A 23290-nucleotide genomic window follows, 5' to 3' on the forward strand; every position below is an offset into this window, starting at 1 on the left:
CTGACAGGGGAAAAGATAAACTTCCTGGTTTATCTGTAAAAATGTCTACACTGCAGTTTGGCTGAACAAAAAAAATTGTTTTGTTTATTAATTGAAGTCAAAACTAAAGCATGAAGAAATACAACACATATTATTTGTTACTGAGATTCCCATTTTTCAGTAACTATGTATAGATAGAGCAGGGCTATCAGACCCATGTCCATACATTTTTACACCTTGAAGTTCTCTGAAAAGCTGTCAGTGCTGCACTACAAACTACCATAACTTCTTCTAAAGTCCTGGTCTCAAGAAAAAAAAACAAAAACGACAGGATGAGAACATAGGGCAGTCATTTCAAAATCCCAAGGGAAGAACATCTCCAGTAAAAAGCCATGATAATTTAGTAGCCTATTCTGTTTTTCAGGTGTTCTGTTTACCCTTGGTTACTGGATTCCAGCAGGAATAACAATGGATTAGTGAAGAATCATCAATCAAGAATTTCTAGAACTATTTTCTCAATGAAATTATCTAATTTATATGGAAGTAGAGCTGAGTGTATTTCTGAGAAAACACAGCAGAAGCATAGCCCATCAACCTTATGTGAGATAGGATGCTAAAATCCAGGATAACTTTCACTGTATATATCTAAATCCATTTAAAGCAAGCTGACCACCTTCTCGTTATATTTCTTCACATTCTAGAACATTTTCAAGTAAAGCATTTCCAAAATCTGTTGCTCTGACAAAAGTACAAGTTCTACAAAAACAACTAGTCTAATCTTTAAAGTCTTATTAATCATCATGTATCTTCCATCAGGACAAAGCAGACAAGAAGTTAACAAATATACACTACTTAACGCTCTAAAAAAATAAGGAACAAATGGAAAGTAGTCAACTATTTATGATATGCAAAAAAAATATTCAGTTAAACTGGGCACAATTAGAACAGAAGGAATAGAACATAATTATAGAGAAAATGTTGATGAAAAAAATCTTTCTGTACCATTAAACAAATGTACAGTCATGTAGCAAGATTACAAAAGACACACGTTTGATGTTGACAAAAGAAGGAAGCTTTCCACATGTTGCATATTAATTTGTGCAACTTACTACAAGATGCTATGGAGACCAAAGAGCTTGAAAACAAAGGACTGGAAAAATTGCCACACTTATTAAAAATAGGGACTTAAAAAGAGATGGGTACTTATGCATTCATCAGATACATTTTCCTGCACTGTTTAGGTTTGTTAGCCAATTCACCATCATTATATGACAGAATGAGAACTAAGCCTCACCATTTTCTTTGAATCATCATGCTTACTGTTTATTTATCATATCTTTTTTTTTTTTTTTTTGGTCTGCCAATTCAAAACACTTGGCTTTTGGACACTGCCTTCCATGGAAGTATTTCTATATCCACTCCATTCTCTAAACTTTATCACAAGCCTATTCAGTATCTTCTACAGAAACTACTCCATATTTCTAATTACTGCTTTCAGGAACAGCTGGATTCTCTTAATTTTGCTGCCAGAGCTTTTTAAGATGTTCAGGACTGGTTCCTGTACCTCAGGTACCTTCAACAATTTCTACTAGATGACAGTTTGTCTTTTGCCCCATTCCTCAAAAAACTTAGGATCACACAACAGTCCAGGCTGAAAGGGACCTCGGTAGGTCAGTTCAACATTCTGATCACAGCAAGCTTAGCTTAGATCAGGTTACTCAGGGCTTTATCCAGTTGAGTCTTGGAAACACTTTTATATTTCCAACAACTGAGACTGCAAAATCTTTCCAAGCAACCTGTTTCAGTGCTTGACTGTTCTCATGGGAAAACAGGTTTACCAAGCAACCTGTTTCAGTGCTTGACTGTTCTCATGGGGAAACAGATTTACCTCTCACTCCAGACCCTTTTGTTTCTCTTTGCTGTGGAAAGCTAACCTTCCCATAGGCCCCTAGAAGAGGAAAGTGGGGGGTGCTGACAATGGTGACACACATACGAATGCTGATAGATCTGCACCCTAAAGCCACTTATTATTCCCCAGGCTGAACCACCTCCAGTCCCACATAGGGTGAGTGACCAATTTGGTGGTCCCCCACTAAACTCACTTTGGTTCTCAATGTCTTTCCAGTGTGGTGGCAGGGGCAGCAAGATGTGATACTCTAAATGCAGGCTAGAACAGATGGGATGTCTAGATGAGACAACTGTTTCCATCAGTCCTGGTCACACAGCCCACAATGTTGTTAGCCTTCTCAGCTGGCAGGGCACTCTGCTGGCTCACTCTGTTGTTTTAAGTATACTTGTTAACAATTTATTTCATATATTGTGTTAAATATAAAAATCATTGTAAGTTCTCTAAAACGCATACAAAAACTCTAGAAATTCAGAGCATTCTGAAAGATCACTAACAAAGATCTAGGTTTGCTGTCAAAGCAAAGCATACCCAAAAAAATTCCTCTTAAAAAGTCTGATTTACATTTTTTGTTTGATTTTATTTGGGCATGCTATTTGGACTTTGTCAACAGTTACTGTGAAGCAGCTCCAGTCTGGCTTTGTCAACAGAGTGCTTATCAGGAGCTGCAGTATATAAGTATATATTTTGCTTCAGCTTAATCCAAATGAATCCTATTGCATGCACCGAAGATTGCTCTGTTGTGTGAAATGTGTGGGACATGTAAACAATCAAAAGTGTCACATCAAAAGCATGCTCCTTATTAAAACTAAAACACTGATGTAGATGCTTCCTATAGAAGCATATACTGCCTTTTCAGTAATTTTATTAGGCTGAAATGTCTGGTAAAAAAATACACAACTATTTACATAATAAAATAAAAGTAAAGAGTCTAATATATGGAACTATATCATTATAACTCATGGTCTTCATCTACTGAGAAGTGGGATTCAGGTTGCATGTGATATTGCAGCTGAGAAATCAATTTTTTTAAAAAGGAAAATTTGTATCCCCAAAACTTATAATTGCAAAAATAAGATTGTCCATTAAAGCACATATTCTATAATGCCTTTAGGATTTAGAAATCCTCAAACTAGTTATGGTAGCACCAACATTACATTAATAAAAACAAATAAATAAACTCTAAATCAACATGGTATTTCTGTGTGTCCAAAATAACAGCCTATATAATCTCTGAGTACAAGCCTCAATGGGCAAACAAGACATGAGGTAGCAGTTCACTCAGAGATGCTACAGAACACTGAACAAGGAATCTGAGATATTGTAAATTATAATACACCTAACACTATTCGTACAATGCAGAACTGAGGTACAGATCACATACTATAAACACAACTCTTCCACAGCTTACAAAAATGGATCAACACCTCAGAACCTACTGAAAGCTTGTAAACTATCATGCTGCCACGAGAATTCCTTCCACAACACTTACCTTCAAAGCCCCAGAAATCACAATCATGTACACTCACTTTGCTGACAACTTCCATGACAACAAGACTCCTGTATACTATCACTGGCATAAACCAACTAAAGGAGCACTAGAACCCTCTCAAGGCATATAAACATCTTATCAGAATGCCTGTTCCTTCAATTTGAAACAAGTTGTCCAATATTCAGGACAGCTACAGCTACAAGTACACCTATCCATATAAATGCTGGAATTGAAACCTGTTAAAACAAAAACACAATACAACATTGTATTCTTCATTAGTTTTTGCATACACATTAAGGCAGTCCCTATTAACTGGTGCATTCATTCCCTGTGATTATATCCTGCTCGAACTGATGGTTACAATTGTGATACAAGTAATTTTTTTTTTCTCCAGTATTTAGTGTAAGATGAATTGTCTTAACACTTTAAACTCAGCACTTCTAAAGTTCTGAGCAGCTACCTGCCCAAAAAAGAATTTATCTGGTTTAGGAAAAACAAACAAACAAAACCAACAAACCAAAACCACCACATCCACATTTTTTGCTTCTCTGATTTTGCTATTCTTTATTCACTTCAGGACAACCCTAGAGAGATTATCCACTCACAAGCCATGTATATACATATCTGTGTGTTTCCCTTTAATTAATTTGGTAATAAATATCTTCCTATCCCACATCATAAACACAGGAATGGGAAATACCAAACATACTCAATTCTCAAGGCTGCATTACAAAGGGTGAAGGAAGAAAATAAAACATAGGCTTAAGGGCTTTATAGTACATTCATGTATTTTTTAAACTTCTCAAGTCAAACCTTAAAATCCAAAAGAAGACTCACATCTACTGTAAGAATGAAAATGTCTTCAAACTTCTACTATTCTACTTCTACCTTATTAAAAGAGACACTCTGTTCCAGTGGATTAAGTGTGTTAGCAGCGGCAGCTGCAGCTGTAAGTTGTGCTGTGAGAGCCTGCAACTGAACGACAAGACCAGCATCCAGCGCCTGAAGCAGGGAAGGCTGAGGTTTCTGCTGCTGTATCTGCAGTGTCTGTATCAACTGCTGAAGCTAAGAGAGAAAAGATAGTAAATGAATTAATTCAGAAAAAAAGAAACAGAAAGAAAACAAACAAAAATAAACAACAAAACTAGTCTTTCCCTTTCCACTGAAAATAAACCACAAAGTCAGTCAGGAATACAGCATCATCTAGCCTATGCTATCATGACACCTTAATTTGCTTTCATTTACAGGAAGTTTTATTCCCACTTACTACCTAATTTGTTTGATGTGCCTGGTAAGATATGTAGACACTTCTTCCTCCATCATAAAACCTTGCTCTGACAGGTTGTATGATGACCAGTCACCACTCACAATTCCCTGCTTTCTAGGGTTTCCCCTCTTCTGTTTCACCGGTTTGATTCCTCTTGACCTGAATAAAATCTTTTAGCCTACTGCAGCTTCCTAAAGGTTCACCTATATGAGGAAAACCTATATGCTTTAACATTTGTGTAGAGAAGATTACACAGTTGCAAACTGTCGTTCTGGATGATACAACATGTATCTTGAACACTTGGCACTAGAGTTACCAGGAAACTCTCGTGCTCAAATTCAAGTTTGCACTTATAGAATGCAACTCCCTTGCTATGTTAAGATAAAAAGCAAATCAACCAGGAACTAGGAATGTAACTTCATTGCCAGCAATCGCACAGACTCTAAGCTCTGTATAGCACTATCTGAGGATAAAAATTTCCTAGACGCACTGTTGAACCAGAGGCAGCAGCTCTGGGGCAACAAATAAGAGTAAAAACAAAGTACATTACAGTAAAAACAAAGTATGGGTAAAGCCACAGGGTAGGTGTTAAAAATAATGTTATTTTAAAATAGTGCTGAGTGTTTCAAATATTACTGAAAAATAGCTTTGCAGAGTGGTGAAGTGGTTTGACTTGTTTATTTAAACAACTCCGCTCTGCAACTCAGGAAAGGTCTAGGATTATAGTGGAATGACTACTAAGTATTATGAGAGAAGAACTTTCAAAAGTGTAGTGACTGGATATGAGGCATTCTATCAGTGTTTCAGGATACCCCTAAGAGTCTGTCTCCTCCTCCAGATTTGGAGGAAAACAAAGAAAAATATAGTATCTTCCATATTTTTTTTAGAACAAATGTACAACCCCACTGCCGAAGTATCTTTTTTCCTTGCTTAAACTGCCTATTTGTATATTTTTAAATGAACTGTCCCAATGAGCAAGTAAAAGGCTTTTTCATGTGCGGATATATTAATCAGCTAATGAGAGATGCTTCCACAGAATTGTACAGATTTACCTGAACAGAGAAGAAAAAAAATATTACCCCTACATAAAGAAGGCTTCTTGAAGTACTACCTAATTAGAGGAAGCAGTTCTTTGACCTTCCATTAAGTAAACCCCTGGAGTGTTACCTTCAGGCAAAAAGGCTGAGCAAATCCAGGTAGTTAAAATTGTGCTGACCTAAATCCCTCATGATCTTTATGTTCATATTGCACCTCCTCATGGGGTTCACCACTGAACTCTTATAGGGTTCAATCCTTCCCTTCTTACTAGGCCTCACCCTACATAAGCTGATTAGATTGATCACCTTTTCCACAATTCATCAAGAATGGAGGATCCTTTCTCAAGATGGTTTTTTTGGTAATATGAAACAACTCTCTCTATTCTTTCAAAACAGTTATATAGACTCCTTGTACAGCAGTCTGAAAATGCTTCAAGTATCGTTCTACCTCACCAAGACCTTTCACTGATTACTGCAACAGGCAAAGCTGAAAAGTTCCCTCCCTCATTCTTGTCTGACCCACAAAAGACGAGCAAACATGGCTGATCCACCTCATGCAGTGCTCTGAGTAAAAAGGAATCCAAACTGAAGAAGCAGAGATGGAAGCCTTAGCATGGGAAAATCCTATGGGTTGTCATTCTAGCTGTTTTCACATTCTTGTTGACCACATCTTTCTTAATCAGCCCTCTCCTATGTCTAGACTCAACTGTCTGCATGCATTCTCACCTACAAAACACTATCTTACGACAAAATCAAAAATATTGGAACTTGGTGGAGTGGGGTGGGTGAGCATGTAGTTGCTTTGCTTGAAGAACAGGAAGAAAAATGAGGATAGAATCAAATGTTGCAGTTCATCTACCAATCCTAGAAATCTGCATACACATATTTATTACACACCCAGTCTGTCTCCACACTTCTGCTTAAGACCATCTTTTTCCTCGCTCAAAATCCATTGTTCCTTATTTTACCATTTTGAGCTAAATATTCAAATACTATTTCTTTGGGATCTGGCTTTAAAACTCCCTTCTCGTCTTCATAAGTTTTGGTTTGGTTTGGTTTTTTTTAACACTGTCTAGGTAATGATCTTTAACATTATCTTACTGACTTTCCACATACTTCCCATTCTCACTTCACTTTACTTCCTTGTTTAAGAGCAATTCCGCTACCTAAACTTTGCATTTCATAAAGCATCCCACAAACTTGTTTTGCTCTGTTTTTCAAAAACCCATCAATTTTTTCTAGTGTAATCAGATAAAAAATATTCCTTTTGCTTAATTTATGAGCGCTACAAACAAATCTGCTTAGCTTAACACTGCAAAACAATCTCACTAAGTTGTTATTGTCAGCATCAGGGCTTTACAACAGCTCACTGGTGACTCCTTCTCATTCACACACATGGGATTGTTGTTTAATAGTCCAGCAGGTAGAGCATCCTATTCCTCAGTCCAAATAAAAATAATAATGCTAAAGTTATGTTTGTGTCAGAGTTCTAGCATAAACTAAAAAATTATCTAGATTTTTACAGAAAGTAGTTCAGGTTCACTCAATGTACATGGCTGAGGGTTAAGAGGACAAGCAATTCAACATATGCTGCACTTTCTTGGAGCTGAGAAAATAGAAACTGAGGAACACAGTCATTCCTAAGACCTTATTTTTCCATGCTGCAAAATAAAAACTGAATTTTGCTGATGGAAAGAATCATCACAATGCACTTCCAGAATGAGTACATTCCCATTATTATTGTTCTGTACAATGTTTAGCTTCTTGGGGTATCACGCAGGACAATAAGCTTCAATTTGCATTTCATTTTCTTGCTCCATCCATGAAATCTCAATGCTGCTTTACTGTCTAGAAAAGTATGTATTACAAAACATCTTACATGAATTTACATCATGTGACACTTTCAGAGAACCCACAGTGCTCGTTACAAAAGGTAACAGGCAGTTTTAGCTTATCTAGAGCTTGTGATGAAGAACCTTTGAGGGGCAGTTAACATTTGATGCCAGACATAAAACTATGAGATACTGATGAAAGCAGTATTCCTTAAGTGCACCTTAAAGACCTAAGGTATCAAACAGCGTACTACAAAATAGTTACCTGCTGGCCTTGAGGACTCTGTAAAATCTGTGCAACAGCAGCAAGGGTATCTGTATTAGCAATCTGAGATACCCAAGGATCTGGCAAACTCTGTACCACATTGGCTGGAGTAACTGGTGTCACAGGTGTTCCTAAAACAGACAAAATCCAGTAAGTTGAAATATTTTAACACACAGACTTAAAAACAGTGTTAGAGAAGAAAAAAAACCCCAAAACACCACAAAGACTTGCTGTAAAAATAAATTATAAACCAGATATGAATATTCCTGTTTATTTTCTACAGTAAAGGTTTGGGGATTACAAATTTGTAATGATACTACAATCTTTCTAGGACATCAAAGCAGAATCACAGAATTATAGGGGCTAAAAGGGACCTCTGCATATGATCCAGTTCAACTCCCCCCACCAGAGCAGGTACACCTACAGCAGGGTGCACAGAATGACATCCATGAGGGTCCTGAATGACTCCAGAGACAGAGATCCACCACCTCTCTGGTAAGCCTGTTCCAGTGCTCTACCACCCTCAAAGCAAAGACACTCCCCTTCATATTTAGATGGAACTTCCTATGTTCAAGTCTGTGTCCTTTACCTCTTGCCGTGCCAGTGGGCACCACTGAAAAGAGACCGGCCCCAGCCTCTTGACACCCACACATTAAGTATTTATAAGTGTTGATAAGATGCCCCTCAGTTTTCTCTTCTCCAGGCTAGCAGTCTGTCAACATTTTCCCTCAAAATTATTTCCTGTTGGCCAGCGTGAGTGAAGGACCACTGTCTGTTATGATGCAATATTACGGATATCAAAAAGATACTGATGCATCATTTCTCTCAAATGTGACACTGCTAATTTACAAAGATTGCATTAAGTTCTACACTGTGTTTTTAAACTCTGTCAGTGATCTACTGATTTTAACTCTGAAGTACAAAACTAGGTCTTATGGCACTGTTACTCAATCTAAATACAATAAACAACTGGAAAGAAAACACAAGAGTCTTTTTCCTGGCTTTGCTGTTTTCTGGATCTGGATGCTGGCTAGAACATACCTCTTTCTAGCATTCATTTTAATTGTTTTAACTGTGAGATTTTGCAGCATGTTAACAGCCAGTGTACCAAAGCTGATTTTAACCTATTGTTGTTTACCTGGTGTATTGTTGCTCATAGCAGCTGTAGTGCTGGGCAAGACAGGGGTCACAACTGGAGGAGGAATTCCTGCTGCCATATCCAAGAGGGGCTGAATAATTTCACTCTTGAATACGTTATTCTTCTGCCATAAATTCAGCACTCTAACAATTTTACTCTAAAAATGAAGAAAGGATAACAAAATATCTTAGTCATACTTATCTTTCTTGTAAACAGTAGTTACATTGGGTCATACCAAAAATGTCTAACCTTTGAACCTGAGGCTGAACTATGCAAGATGCCTAGGCAACAGTAAAGACACACCATGTACACTGTGATAGTCTTCTCAACAGAAAATGAAATACAGTACACCAAAACTCAATAACCTTATCTTACACTTTTATGCCTTTTTTCTTGGAAGATGGTATGGAAGATAAATTATTTTAAAGTAACTTTTTAAAGTATATACTCTCTTAAACTTTTAAAGTCAACATATATTAACGCAATTCTGATCTACCTATGAAACAAAATTACTTCTGTCCATTGAAAAATGGACCTATACTAGTAAGACTACTAAATAACTTGATTAGGAAAGTAGCTCAGCTTTTTGCAAGCTCTCTTGAAGTGAGGAATATAAACTGGATTCCCTGCCTCTTTAAATTACATTACAATATTAAAAATGTGGATCATGAGAAGGAATAAAAGTCAAGATTTCATACAATTCTATGAGATCTAACTTGTTTTTCTGCTTGCAAATATATTTGTATTCCACCACTTAAATTTGTTCACTAATCTCTTCTTTCCTAACATTCACTTCTACCCTTAGTTTTGATCAGTCGTGTATGTGATGCAAAAAAGACACTTTACTTATCTGAAAGGAAAAAAAAAAAAAGTTGAGCTGTACTATGAAAAACAAAAAGTTCTTTATAGGATCTTTTATTTGCTGTCATGAAGATGGTTTAATTATTTAAATTCTATAAGACATGAACAGAGAGTACTTAACCATACAGCGTTTAAACCAAAGGAAAAAAATGTCTGCTGGCAGAGAATTCCAAGCGGATCCTTAAATTTAATAGAGAAGTGATGAATTTTCACTTCATCCAATATAGAATTCAGTGTTCTTTTAAAGAAATCTCTGAAGGCTTCCATTCAGTATTACAGTATGAAAGCTTTTCTTCTTTGGAAGTTGTTTTTCAAGGCAGTCCCTGCCAAGTCCATCCCTCTTCTACCCAAAACAGGAATATAAACTATTTCTGCACCTCAGTATCTATCTCCCTCTTGCATTTTCCATGGCTGACCCAGACAGGGGAATCAGCAGGGCGGTTTTTGTGCCTTTAAATGAAATGCTACTGATATGTTTCTCTGTTACAACTTTCAATCACATCAAACATAAAATACTAGAAAACATGGACATAACCTTGGTAGCTTGAACAGCACAGTTTTTTGCTGGGTCAGATACATCGTAACTGTAACTGCTTTCACAGCACAAAGACTTTCCTGTAATACTGAATCCATATGCAACACACTGGTTGGCACTGAAGATACTGCTACTAAGAAAAATTATTTATTCCTTCACGCTACACAAAGTGTGCTTGTCCATTTTCTCGCTGAAGAGGTGAAGATGACAGTGAAAGACTGACTGAACTCCCTGTCTGACCAAAGGCCCATTTAATTTTCTCCCCATCAAAATACATTAAGTCAAATCCATTCTGTCTTCCTGAAAATCTTTCTAGAATTCTGATGAATCCAATTGGATGTGTCTTCCCATATTCCTACAATCCTACGAAGTAAATAAAATAAATACATATGTGTAAGTCTATGATTAGATCTACTCTAGCAAGCAAAACATGAGATCAAAAATCCTTACTAGAGAATATACTAAAACTTGTTTAGTTAGGAAAACACTGTAAATGATTTACCTTGTCATCTCCAGGACAACGGTACAAGTTTTGGAAAGTGCTGATGATGTTATTGCTGAATCTTGGAGCAAATACATCCTTTTCTTGCCCAAACTGATGCCGGGATTGTCTCACAATGGAGTCAATGACATACAGTCCAGGAACCTTGTATTCTGGTTTGCACTATAAAGAATAATAATTTAAAATGTACATATGTGAAGAACACCAAAACCCATGAATGGCAAAGTAAATATGAGCAGTCCTCTCCAATTTTTTGGTAATATTTTAACTCATTTGTATGTTCTCTAGTTAACCAAGTATCCTGAAAAACAAAATGCCCTCAAAAATTGCTAGCCTTTGATGTTCAAATTATCACATCTATGTATTCTACAAATATATAAATGGTTTTAAATCAATTTATTTAAAAAAATCATTTGAGATTATATACGGTAAACGTCAGCACATGAGCCACATACCCTTTTTACATGCACACACCTATTTTAACAGCATAAAGCATAACAAATTCTTAGCAGTATATCAGGACTAGCTGTAAGTATAATTCAAAACCTTTTTGTCCTTCTTTACAATCGTAGTCAACATTAAAGTTAACATTTGTTTACTTTATTTTACATTGTTCTAAGTAGCATGTGGCATATCCTACTCTTGCCAGGACAAGAACATATTTATAGAGGTGGTGGAGTCGCCGTCATTAGAGGTTTTCAGGAGGAGACTTGATGGGGTGCTTGGTGCCATGGGTTAGTTGTTTAGGTGGGTTGGATTGGTTGATGGCTTGGACACAATGATCTTGAAGGTCTCTTCCAACCTGGTTTATTGTATTCTATTCTATATGGGTATGTGCTTGGTTGAAAATGTACCAGTGATAATTTTAAAACTGTGAAAAACCTGTATAATTTACAAAACAGTCTTTTTTTGTATTTATAAAGCATACCTGCTAACCTGTTACTTAACAATTAAAGCTATTTTTTTGCCTTTAATTGCAAAGTAATTGCACCAGACAAGTGCAACCAGTTTTAAGACAATGAAAAGTGGTACAAAAATACACTGAAGTCATTACCACAATATACTATGGCATGGATTCCCTTCATGAATATTGGCTATATACACTTATCACACAAGGTACTATGGAAAACATGGGAAAGTACACCCATTCCCTCTCTGGTCCAGACTGTCTATAAACATATTATGTAACATACTAAATTCATCATCTCTAACAGTACCAAACAAACTCTTCAGACTAATTTTATCATAGCCTAGATACAACCTTCCTGTTTCCAAAAGTGTAATTTGCTAACATTTTCAATCTTGATAAAGCATTTATTTAGGCTGGTGGTCCAGTGTTTTGAAGTATGCCACATCTGTGGCATCCTTTTAAGAATAAATGTGCACATTATTAAAACTATGAAATTGAAATCTAATTGCATATAATACACTATCTTCAGCAAATCACTTTGATGCATTGTAGCTACTTAAATTTTAGTGAAACCAGGATAAAGAGTATTCTGCATACAGAACAGACAAGTCTATGACTTCACAACACCGAAATTAGTAAAACCAGATATTTAGTAAGAAGGCTCAGTAAATATGCTATGTGGGGTACTTCCAAACATGCAACATATAGAAAGTAAAAAAGGATTGCAATTAATATAATAATATAGGTAATAAAAAAGGAAAATACCATAATATATATATTTAAAAATAAACAGAGAATGATGGCTGAAGCAGTGAGCACTTACACCACTCTGGACAAGTTTGTGGTAGATTTTATGGAAGATTCAGTAGTTTTAAGCTTCAACTTGAAATGACTGATTCCAGAAAGGTACCAAATGGCTAGAACAGAACTTTCATCTTCTGAAATTCTATTCTAATACAGTAACACCCTACTCTTGGATGTTATTAATAATTTTCATGTTTCATTAAATACTGGGGAAAATATATCAAGCTTACCACATGGGCTACACTGACAGCCTCTTCTAACATTAAATAAATACATAGAGAAGTCGTATTAAGACAGTATCCATAGTTCTTCAGACCACAGCATAACAAGAAAACAGGAACAAAGTATTTGCCTTTCTGCATCATCAGCTACTGATTAGTAGCAGAAATTCAATGTGATTAAAAATTGAAATAAACTGAGGTGTAATAAAAATGTTGTTCCATATGTGTACCTAAAAGCCAATAGTTTTCAATACTCCATAATCTAATACGAGGAAGTATTTCTCAGTGTTAACACAAAATATCCATGACTGACTTACCTTTTGAATGAATTTCTCAACACTCTGCACAACATGCTTGTAGAACTGGAAAATAAAATAGTATTTCAATAAGGGAGAAAATCCAAAGATACATATATTTGTTCAAGTCATGCATTACTGATAGCAAAACAAGAATTAGAAACTTTGCTTGACTAACCAGCGATCCAACACCTACAGCTGAGTACTCTGTCTTCCTTGGACCATTTAAGAGCATATGAAAAAAGCTAGTCTCACTCTTTATTGCCTTTTGAAGGTGTTTCACATTGAATTTTTTTTTTCTTTTAATATAGCCTATTTATTAGATGAATCCTTCAACAATGTATTGTTATTTCATTGTATACAACTGAAAACATTACCCTATACTATGCATAGCACTTCTCAGTACTTTTGTTTATTTTCCAAGTGTTCACTTAAATAACCTAATAACATGAGTACATCAAGACTCAATAACATTTACTAAACACTTTTTGTTTTAATTTTGTTGGATTTCTTATAAACCTCATATATCATCACAATGGCTATACATTATCTCAATAACTGCTCTACACAGTTATTTTGCTACTGAAATAAGAAGTTAAATACACAATAAAACATTTTATTCAATTTATAGAATAACTTACCTATAAATTTATCAATTTATAGAATAAATTATCGTTTATTAATTATGTTCAATACAAGTTTTTAGCATTTCCATTATACTGCAACAGACTCTAATTTACAGTTTTTTATATAGGAAATCCAGTGAATTTCACTCTTCTGTCAACAAACTGCTCTCTCTCCAAATTACAGAAAATCCCAATACAAATTTCATTATCCAAAAATGTATCTGCATTCTCAGCAGAGGAAAGTAGGAAAAGCGTAAGTTCATGGCTTTTTAGCTTTTATTCTGTCCTCTTTTTCACTTATAGCTTTTATTGAGCTTCCATTTGTTTTAACGCTTAACGTTAATGGCATACTTCTTTCCATCATTTTTCAGTGCTATTTTCTGCTGCTCCATTGCTGTTTGTCAATTAGTTTTACATTATGGAAAGAAAAGTCTTTAATTAGTCTTTAAAACTTTTAAAAAAACTTTTAAAAACTTTTAAAGTCTTTAAAACTTAAGAACAATTTGTACCAAAGCAAGAACAAAAATAAAAGCCATGAACAACACTCATGAAAAGGTAAGAATTTATAAAAATGAACTCTATGGATCCAAAGGCACATATCTTATTTTTTAAAGGGTTGGGGGTGGTGACATTTGTAGTTTCATATTTATTCATCTGTTCTCAAGCAATGCCAGTGATTCTTTTTTAAACTGAGGAAAGATCTGACTGCAGTCAAGTTGGTACAATTCTCTCTCATGTATGACAACTAGCAAATGAAAGTCATACATCAAAATTAAGCCTTCTGTTGCATTCCTGAAAACTCCATCACTACCACATTTGATCATAAGTTGGAAATTGTACACAGAACAAGGAAAATGGAAAGATTTTCAGTAAATTCTTTAAGCTATTCAGTTAAGTTGACAGAGATGAAAAAGTCAAAACAAATTAGCCAGTTTCTTACCTTTATAGCCTTGATTGCTGCCTTGGTAATCTGTGTCATTTTAGCTTTAGAAATGGGTGGCTTATAATCATTTAGCGAGTACAACTGCCGAAAAAAAACAAACACGAAAGCAAGTTTTCAGAAAGGTATTCTGCCATTTTAAGCAGTATAAAAATGCATTATATTTCCACAAGAAAAATTTTCATAGGATTTTAAGAATGTATTACACCAAAAAAGGCATCCTCAATTAAGAAAAATATTAAAAAGCCCAATAAAATACAATTTAAGATCCAAAATCTTACATTAAATCCATGCCTGAAAGATAACAAAGTTTTCTTTGCAACAGTCACTGGTTTACTGGCTCTAAATACAGCAGACACGTGCAGGAGAAGTTATAAAGAAAATGCATACAATATGCAAATAGAATAATTCTCACTATTTTTTCTTTCTAGGGCAAAAAAGCTAATATATTTGATGACCATCATGGAAGCACAACAGATGCTTAACCAAATTTTTACTGTATTCATCATATGCCTGCTAAATCAAACATTTTTATTTTCCACTAAACAAAGAAGTCCAGCCCACTGAGACAAAGTACATAGCAATTTTGCTACTTAAAACAGCAAATTTGGAAAAAGTGCACACTTCCTTCATTCTCTGCATTAACTCAGAGAAATAGTATGTTAGAAGTATTACAATTGCTTAAGCAAAAACCCAGACAGGTTCTCAAGTGTAACACAGCTTTTTAACGGTCACTACTATCTAACCACCAAAAAAGCCACAGTACACAAGTAGGAGAGTTTTGCAACAGTTTTCTCTGAGGATACAGTAATGAATCTATTCTTTTTTTTTTTTCCCCCTACATCTCCTGGCTGAAGCAATCCAGCATGACAGATACTCATCAGAAGATTGCTACATAGTGAGAACTGTACTTTAAACTTCATAGCTATTGACTGACAACTGACAATTGAAAGAAACCTGCTTCCTTCATATTAAGTCTGGACTCCATTGTTTCACTTGCTGTGATAGCCCCTTGCAAGGTACGACTTTAAACAAAATGCTGCTCTTTTCTCCTTTAACTGGAGGTGTTAATAGACAAAGGACTGCCTGGTATTTGCTTTCACATCGAAAAAGACCAGATGCAAAACGCCAAACTAGTTTTAAGGATATTCTTAACTTCCATTGCACTTCTGTTTACAAAGCATGTGTTTATATGTGTCAATACCAGAGCCCTGATAATGGGAATGACCATCCATAGACAATTTTAAAATTCCTTCCTAAAGACAGCAAGAATTGGGAGTTTTTTCCATAAAATGGTCTTTGGAACAAAGGCAAAGTCAAAAGACCTCCCTCCTCTCATACTACCCATTGTGAGCAACACAATATTGAACAAGATTAATATCTATAATGATATTAACAGTATCTTTAACTTTCCAAGATAAATTCAATTTTCAGCAAATTACTACCTCAAAAAACGTAATTGAGAATTGTTTACATTTAACAAAGTAAAATGCAACAGTAAGCAGGATCAAACACCAAAAAGGATTAAGTAACCTTTTTAAGTCATGCCCCTCAAGTTGATCAAAATAATTTATTACTCTAAAACTAACATGTGGATATTCTTCAATCATACTTGAGTTTCCAAAGGACAAGGAATTCTTCTCCCTGTAAACATGAAATGCTTTTTTCCTATCCTTTCCTGGCTAAATCAGTTTTAACTAAAACTTTTCAGAGCTGTCAAAAGACAAATTGGGGGGGGGGGGGAACCTGGTTTGCGCAAGTAAATATATATATATCAGTCTTCTCAGACTGACTGAAAGGATTTCCATTAGAACAGTGACATTACAATCAGTTTACAACTAGATACCCACTTCTAAAACAACTCCTTCTTACTAATGTTAACTGCCGTTGCAAAATATTCCAAATTACTAATGTGCTTCTTATTCAACAAAGAGCAGTAAGTTTCTAGAACTCAAATAGATCAAATTGCTCTTTACCACCACAGAGAGAAAAGGGAGGAGAGATGCAGGAAAAAAAAAAAAACAACAGGATTCTTCAATCAATTTCTTCTTCTTCTACTCATAGTTCAGTGCCCAACTTGATGTTACCCACATGTGATTTACCAGACTGTGGATCACTCATCTTGGCTACTGCCTTTGCTGGATGATATACAATGACCGCTAAACTATTTTTGGGGCCACTGCAGAGACAAAAATATTTTGCTTACATTCAAGCAGTGGCTGATCAGTCGGTTTGGCTATTCCTGTTCAGCACTCTCAAAGCCCAAAATACTAGTAAAAGCAATTCACAGTCACATGACAGAACATGAAATCAACCTAGATTCAAAAAGCCACCTTGCCAGTCCAAGAAGAGATAGCAGCAGGAGCTGCTTCAGCTATGACACACACAGCTATGAGGAGACAGAACTGCTGACTCACATAGATATGCCAGGACCACACCTGACCAGTCCATCAGTTTTGAAATGGTCAGGGGGAAAAAATCAAAACAGGCCAGCTCAAAGCATCAGGAATGCTACAACACAGTACTGGGAAACACAAAATAGTAGTACACAACTGGTTCTGAACCATCAGCTGCATGCAGTCAGGTATCTTAGTATGACATATGCAGAAAATACCAAAAATCAACAGGATAATAAAGGTTGTTACTAGAATCTCATTACTTTATTCCAGGTAGCAGAAAATAAAATTAAAACAAAAAAAAAAAGGGGAGGTGGGGGTGGGCAGAAAGGAAAAGAGGAAAAAAAACCTCCAGCACAATTAAGGAAACTAATTAGAGAAAGGCTTTTTGGACAATGGCTATACATGCTCCAGGTTTTAATTGCCATTTAAAGAAAAAAATTACAAATTTAGTAGGTGGGGAAAACTAAGAAAAAATTATAATAATTTTTTTTTTTTAAAATATTAATCTTCTGATTTATTTTTGCTTTATTGCCTCTAAGAAACTTTTCATTTCTTCTAAATACATATAATTTTGAGAAGTACATCCCCCTAGAAAACTAGTGATTTAGGTCTATCAGTACATGGCAGAAGCCCCAAGCAGCAGCATTTGTAATAAGGAGAAACTGAGGGCCCATTGTAAAATCCCTACTGGCAATTTTGAAACATGTAGTGTACCACTTGTTTTTAGCTTTTGAAAAAAATTTAAATTTCTTTACAAAATTAAGAAATGTGGCCTTTGCTTCCCCAGTCTTAATGACCTCAACTCTCAGCCTTCCTTCACAGGAGACACTCTTCAGCCCTCTGATAATTTCTGTGGCCCTTCCCTGGATCCACTCCACAGGTCCACAGCCTTTCTTGTGCTAGGAACCCAAATATCCTGTACCCCAGATGCAGTATCCAAAGGGGTCTCACAAGAGCTGAATCAAGGGGCAGAATCACCACCCTCAACCTGATGGCCATGCTTCTTTTTATACAACCCAAAATTTGATTTGCTTTCTTGGAGCACATTGCTGTTTTGTGTCTGATCTTTCATCTACCAACACCCCCAAGCCCTTCTCTGCAGGGCTGCTCTCAATTCTTTCATCTCCCAGCCTGTATTGATGCTGGTGATTGCCCTGGTCCAGGCACAGGAGAATCTTGCACTCACTTTTTGAACTTTATTATATGGACCCATTCATCAAGCTTCTCAACATCCCCCTGGACAGCATTCTGTCCCTTAAGCAGATGAATTGCATTGGTCATCTTGGTGTCGTCTACAAACTTGTTTAGAGTACACACAATCCCACAATATAATTGATAAAGATATCAAATACTATGAGTCCCAATACAGACCTCTGAAGTACCACCACTTGTTACTGATGTCCATTTGGACACTGAGCCATTGACTGCAACTCTTTGGATAGTGCCATCTACCAAATCCTTATCCACCAAATAGTTCACTCATTTGCTCTACTGCTAGTCTGGCTAAAGAAGTAAGGCTTTGTTGCTTCTCTAGTAATGAAAATTTGTTGTTTTTTTTTCATCTAGCATAGATGATTTTAAAGACAGAAAGCATTTAAAGGAATCAGACAACCTTCCAATCTAGTTAAATCAAAATAATCAGGGAAAAATAACTGAGGAAAAATGTGGAGACATTCTATACCAGAATCCTCTTCAAATGTGTTTATAAAAAAGGTAAGGAACAATCTCACAGTGTGAAAAATAATGAAGTGCTAGAATGGAACTCAAAAATGAAAGACCTACCAGGTGTGATTCATGAATTCTCACTTAAACAATTTCAATCTTGTAGCTTCAAGAGACGGGAAAAGCAACATGAATTTCTGACAAGCGTTCAGAAAGGATAATCACGAAAAAAAAGGATGTTAGGTTCAATGTTTGCACCAGAAAAGACTGTATATTTTACCCATGAGAAAAATTAGCAGGAACACAGAAAATTCCACACAGGTACTGTAAGGAAAAGCCCCATCTCAGTCTACCGTCTCTCTTCAAAAGTCTTAATGAGCACACTGAAAAAAATCACTGATATAGTCCACCTGGACTACTAAATGACATTTACCAAAGATGTCTCACAAAGGGAGGATGTGCATAGTGGAAGGATTTGCATCATTTCTTATCTGGAAAACCAAAAAGCACAGAAAGTTGCTGTTGAAATCTGATGCACTGCTGTAGAGAGCATCACAGTTTGGAGTCTCTTTTTAATATGTGTTCTAAGAGAATAAAAATTTCTCTCCAAACACTGCATATCTATTAACAGCTAGTAACATACATATCAAAATCCAATTCAAAACTCACTGAACTTGTTTGATAAATTAATTTTTCCCTCTCATTTAGTAACTGATTTTGCATCAGAAATTAAGAAGAATATGCTAATCTAAACAAAACCAATATTCATCTCCCAGCTACCCTAATATCTAAGAGGCATAAAGAGTCTACTGATATTTGCCTGGAAAAGAGCACTGCTGTGAAGAGCTGTGTTTTCACGCATGGATCATTCTTGACAAAAAGGCTTTCCTGAGCTAAGTCACCATAATAGAAGCACAACATCTGGGAGAATGCTGCTCCATTAAGACCAACTGAAAAATAAATCTGAAAGGTTAAATCCTAATTAAAAAAACACCAAAAACTGTACAGCATTATACAAACCTTTGTTTCGTACTGTCTGGTTTCGAACTATAGCACATCACTCAAAACTAAAAGTGAGGCATACCATCTTTAAAGGTAGATGGCATTTTACACACACAGAATTAACCAAGTGACAGAAAGAAATGGTATGTCTGATGCTAAAGAAAAAAAAATACAATAATGGCCTCCAAAGAACACAAATGTTAAAAAGGAACAAAGACTAAAGTTCTACAGAATTTCATGCATGAAAGAAGTCTAACAATCAGAGACAAGTCACTGGTAACACAAATGATTTCCAAACTGCTGGCTTGGTTTTAGGGTAAAAAAACCCCAACTGTTAAATAATCAAGTTAGAACATTAAATACAAGCTTCCCATATGACCTTTTGGGAATAATTGTGTACTCCTCTGGAAGAAAAAGGCATAGCAAAAATAAAGACTATAATTTCAGGTTACTGTAAAAGTGCCAGCGATTTTTCAACTCAGCACACTTAACAGTAGTAAACATTAGCTTGTAGCATCAATGAAAATTTAATGGTCTACCAGTTTGTTCTAGAAAGCTGTGGACAAGACAGCCTGTCTCAAGCTGTGTACAAGAACTGCCTATTTCAAATATTCTAGATGACTGAACATGCTCAGATCCCAACACATTGCAAACACTACTGAAAACTACAAAGTACAAATGAACAATCTTCCCAACTCACTTATAGGCAAAGAAAACAACGGATCAATTTGCAGTGAATCTGGGAGGAGGGGGGAAGTTGGTTTACTGCTTTGCTGTATGGAGATTCCATCAAGCTGTGCCCTACACACATCTCCATTTTGATAATTAGGTGGGGGTCAGTCAATAGACCTTTGAAAGAAGTATGCAAGTTTGATTAAATTCCAAGTATGAATAACAGGAAATCCTTAAAAGGAAGTCTTAAATCAGACTGTGGACTCCTTTTGCCCCTGAAGTGCCAAAGATACACATCACCAAATCCTATCTGCCTCAGTGAAAGCAATTCCCAGGGTAATGATCATGCAAAGTTGGAATCAGTTATCAGCCAAATGGCCATGTAAGCACATAACAGTTTATTAGACACATGGCACTTAAAGTCTTCAAGATGATCAAAGGAAAAATTTTTGCTCTAGTGTTATAAGACTATTCCTAAACTCATTCCATTACTGAGTTGTAAAAGTAAATTTTGTTGTTTTACAAGTTCTTATCCTAGCACAACTGTACAAAAATGTAACAAGGAGCCATAAAGGGTCAAACCTGCACCACAAAACTACCAGTAATTCCTTCCCATGTCTCTTTGGTAGGGTGTATAACAGTTAACCAATTGAAATCAAGAATCAGAATACTACTTTATCCAATTGTGCTTCAATCTCCAAACTCCTTGGCCTTCTGTCACATTGAAACATTTATAACATGACTTATTGACATAAGCAGGTGAAAAAAAAAAAGTGTGTAGTTTATTAGCTTATGTGGTTAACCAAGTCTACAGGAATGGGAATTGGGAAATTCTCAGGGAAGGACTTGAAACAAGCAGACTAAGGTGTGCTGGTGGAAACCTGATTCATGAGAGGGGAAGACCCTGTATAAAAATATCAAATCACAGTATCATTAAGGTTGGAAAAGACCTCCAAGATCATAGAGTCCAATCATTAACCTAATACTGTTGACCACTAAACAATGTCCCCAAGTGCCACATCTACACGTTTTTAGTACGTTTCCAGGGATTGTGACCACTTCTCTTCTCTGGGCAGCCTCTTCCAATACTTAACTAGTCCTTCAGTGAATAATTTTTTCCTAATAATCAGTCTAAAGGTCCCCGGTGTAACTTGAGGCTGTTTCCTCTTATTCTGTCACTTGTTGTAATATATCAGATTCCTTTACCAATTCCTCCAGAATTTCCTGAAATTGCATATATATTCCCTTATCACCCTCCACATCCAAAGCCTTGTCAAGTCTTGGAATGTTCTTGTCAACTTCACCTAGCTCTAGTCAATGTGGCCATTTCAAGTGTCCAGAAGAGCACTGATAATTAGTTGGGCGACATCTGGTAATCATGCGAGGGGCAATCAAAAAAACTTTGATAGAGGCATGCATGCTTCTATCATGTTAATTAGCAGAGACCTGGCAACTGTTTCAAGCTCCCTGTCTAACCATGCCTCTAGGCTGAACATCACCAAGGAGCAAACACTTCCTCTTGGACCCTACACCAAGAAGTGATCATTGCTTTCAGTACTGCTTTCCTCTGTCTCTCTCTTGTTCCCTCTTTTTAAATTCTTTCTGTTCTTTCTACCTTTATGCTGTTATTTTTCGTCTTCTCCTCCCCACTCCCCCCTTTTTTTTGCTTCTCACCCCTCCTCCTTTTTTCTAAGCTAAGACATAGGAGAAAATACATTATTACTGATGCATACCCACAAAACTTTAAGTCTCTGTTTTTAGTACCATATCCTAAACCAAACATGTCTTATATACCACACTCTCCATTGCAGTCAATCAATTATCTGTAAGTAGACGGGAAATTGTCTTCATAGGGATATTGTATGCATTTGTTGACAATGAAAAAAAATGGTATTTCCTCACACATCTCCTTCAGAATCAGCAGCTTCCAAATGCAACAAATTATATAGATTTACTACAGAAATGCACATTTAAGTGCTAATTTCCCAGAACAGATCAGGCTGCCAAATAAAGCCAATTATAGTAACTTTGTGTTTTCTTCTATCTGACAAGACAATGTCATAATTTGTGCAGTAAAAAGCAATGGTGTTGAGTGTTAAAAAGCTAGGTAATAGGCAATATTCCAGTGTACATGTAAGCTAGGCTTCACAGCACTATTAAAACTCCTTTTCTCCACCATAATTTTTACTAAACCAAGTCCTATTTCCAAACATTGTGTAGGGAAAATAAAGCAAACAAAAAAAGCAACCAATGAATCAACAAACCCCAACAACAAAACACTGGCTTACTTAAAGATTAAATGAGCTGTATAAATTTCATTTTGGAAATAGGAGAAAGTCAAAAGGTCAAGTTGCTGCTATAGATAAAAGCAATGAATTTCTGCTCTCTATTTTTTCTTTAATTCTGTTAATAAGAGTGTTCTTCAGGAGCAAAAAGTTTATTCTATTGTGAACAGCAGCACTTTACAAGGCAGTAGATGCTACATAACATTAAGCTATGGTCTAAAGTTCCTCAAGTAAAGCACAGGCAGCACACACAAACTACAACCACTGTTGATGGTCAGTTGCTTACAGAGTAAATTACTACACGGAAGGCTTCTACAAAGCCCAGCACTTAGATACAAGTTCTTTCAACACGATCTCCAACAGGCAAGAGAGCCAGGCAGTTGTTTCTATACCAAAACCTTCAATAAAAATTAGAACTTTACTAAAATACAGTTTCATAAGTAACATATCCCTTTTCACACCTCTGGTCACATCTTACAAAGGCAAGGAAAGAGCGGCTAGGAAGTAATTTTTCATTTATGTCTAATTTTGTCATTAGAAGGTTTGAAAGCTGAGAACACCTCTGGCTTCATGTGATCCACAGGAATAGATAGTCATACAGCTGACTGTTACATTGTTACATCAACTAAGGGAATAAACATTTTCATATTGATACTCTA

At 36.0% G+C, this 23290-nt stretch overlaps 1 protein-coding gene across 5 annotated transcripts in view; it reads right to left on the reverse strand.

Moving 5' to 3' along the window:
- The window catches only part of SCAF8 (SR-related CTD associated factor 8), a 166714-nt gene that overhangs the window by 131366 nt on the left and 12058 nt on the right, over positions 1 to 23290 (reverse strand). For 4 of the 5 annotated variants that reach the window (XM_068151492.1, XM_068151484.1, XM_068151502.1 and 1 more), the window contains exons 2-7: positions 14612 to 14695; positions 13067 to 13111; positions 10815 to 10976; positions 8917 to 9073; positions 7779 to 7909; positions 4266 to 4442 (exon numbers count right to left, since the gene is read on the reverse strand). In XM_068151492.1, the coding sequence (XP_068007593.1) occupies positions 4266 to 4442; positions 7779 to 7909; positions 8917 to 9073; positions 10815 to 10976; positions 13067 to 13111; positions 14612 to 14695 (756 nt within the window). Of the gene's footprint in view, positions 1 to 2081; positions 2888 to 4265; positions 4443 to 7778; positions 7910 to 8916; positions 9074 to 10814; positions 10977 to 13066; positions 13112 to 14611; positions 14696 to 23290 lie in introns of those variants that run through there. The other variant, XM_068151512.1, reaches the window with a different exon arrangement.

This window comes from Melanerpes formicivorus, unplaced genomic scaffold (assembly GCF_026170545.1).
Source record: "Melanerpes formicivorus ecotype bairdi unplaced genomic scaffold, bMelFor1.0.p_v2 SCAF_2, whole genome shotgun sequence".
NCBI classification, from domain to species: Eukaryota; Metazoa; Chordata; class Aves; order Piciformes; family Picidae; genus Melanerpes; species Melanerpes formicivorus.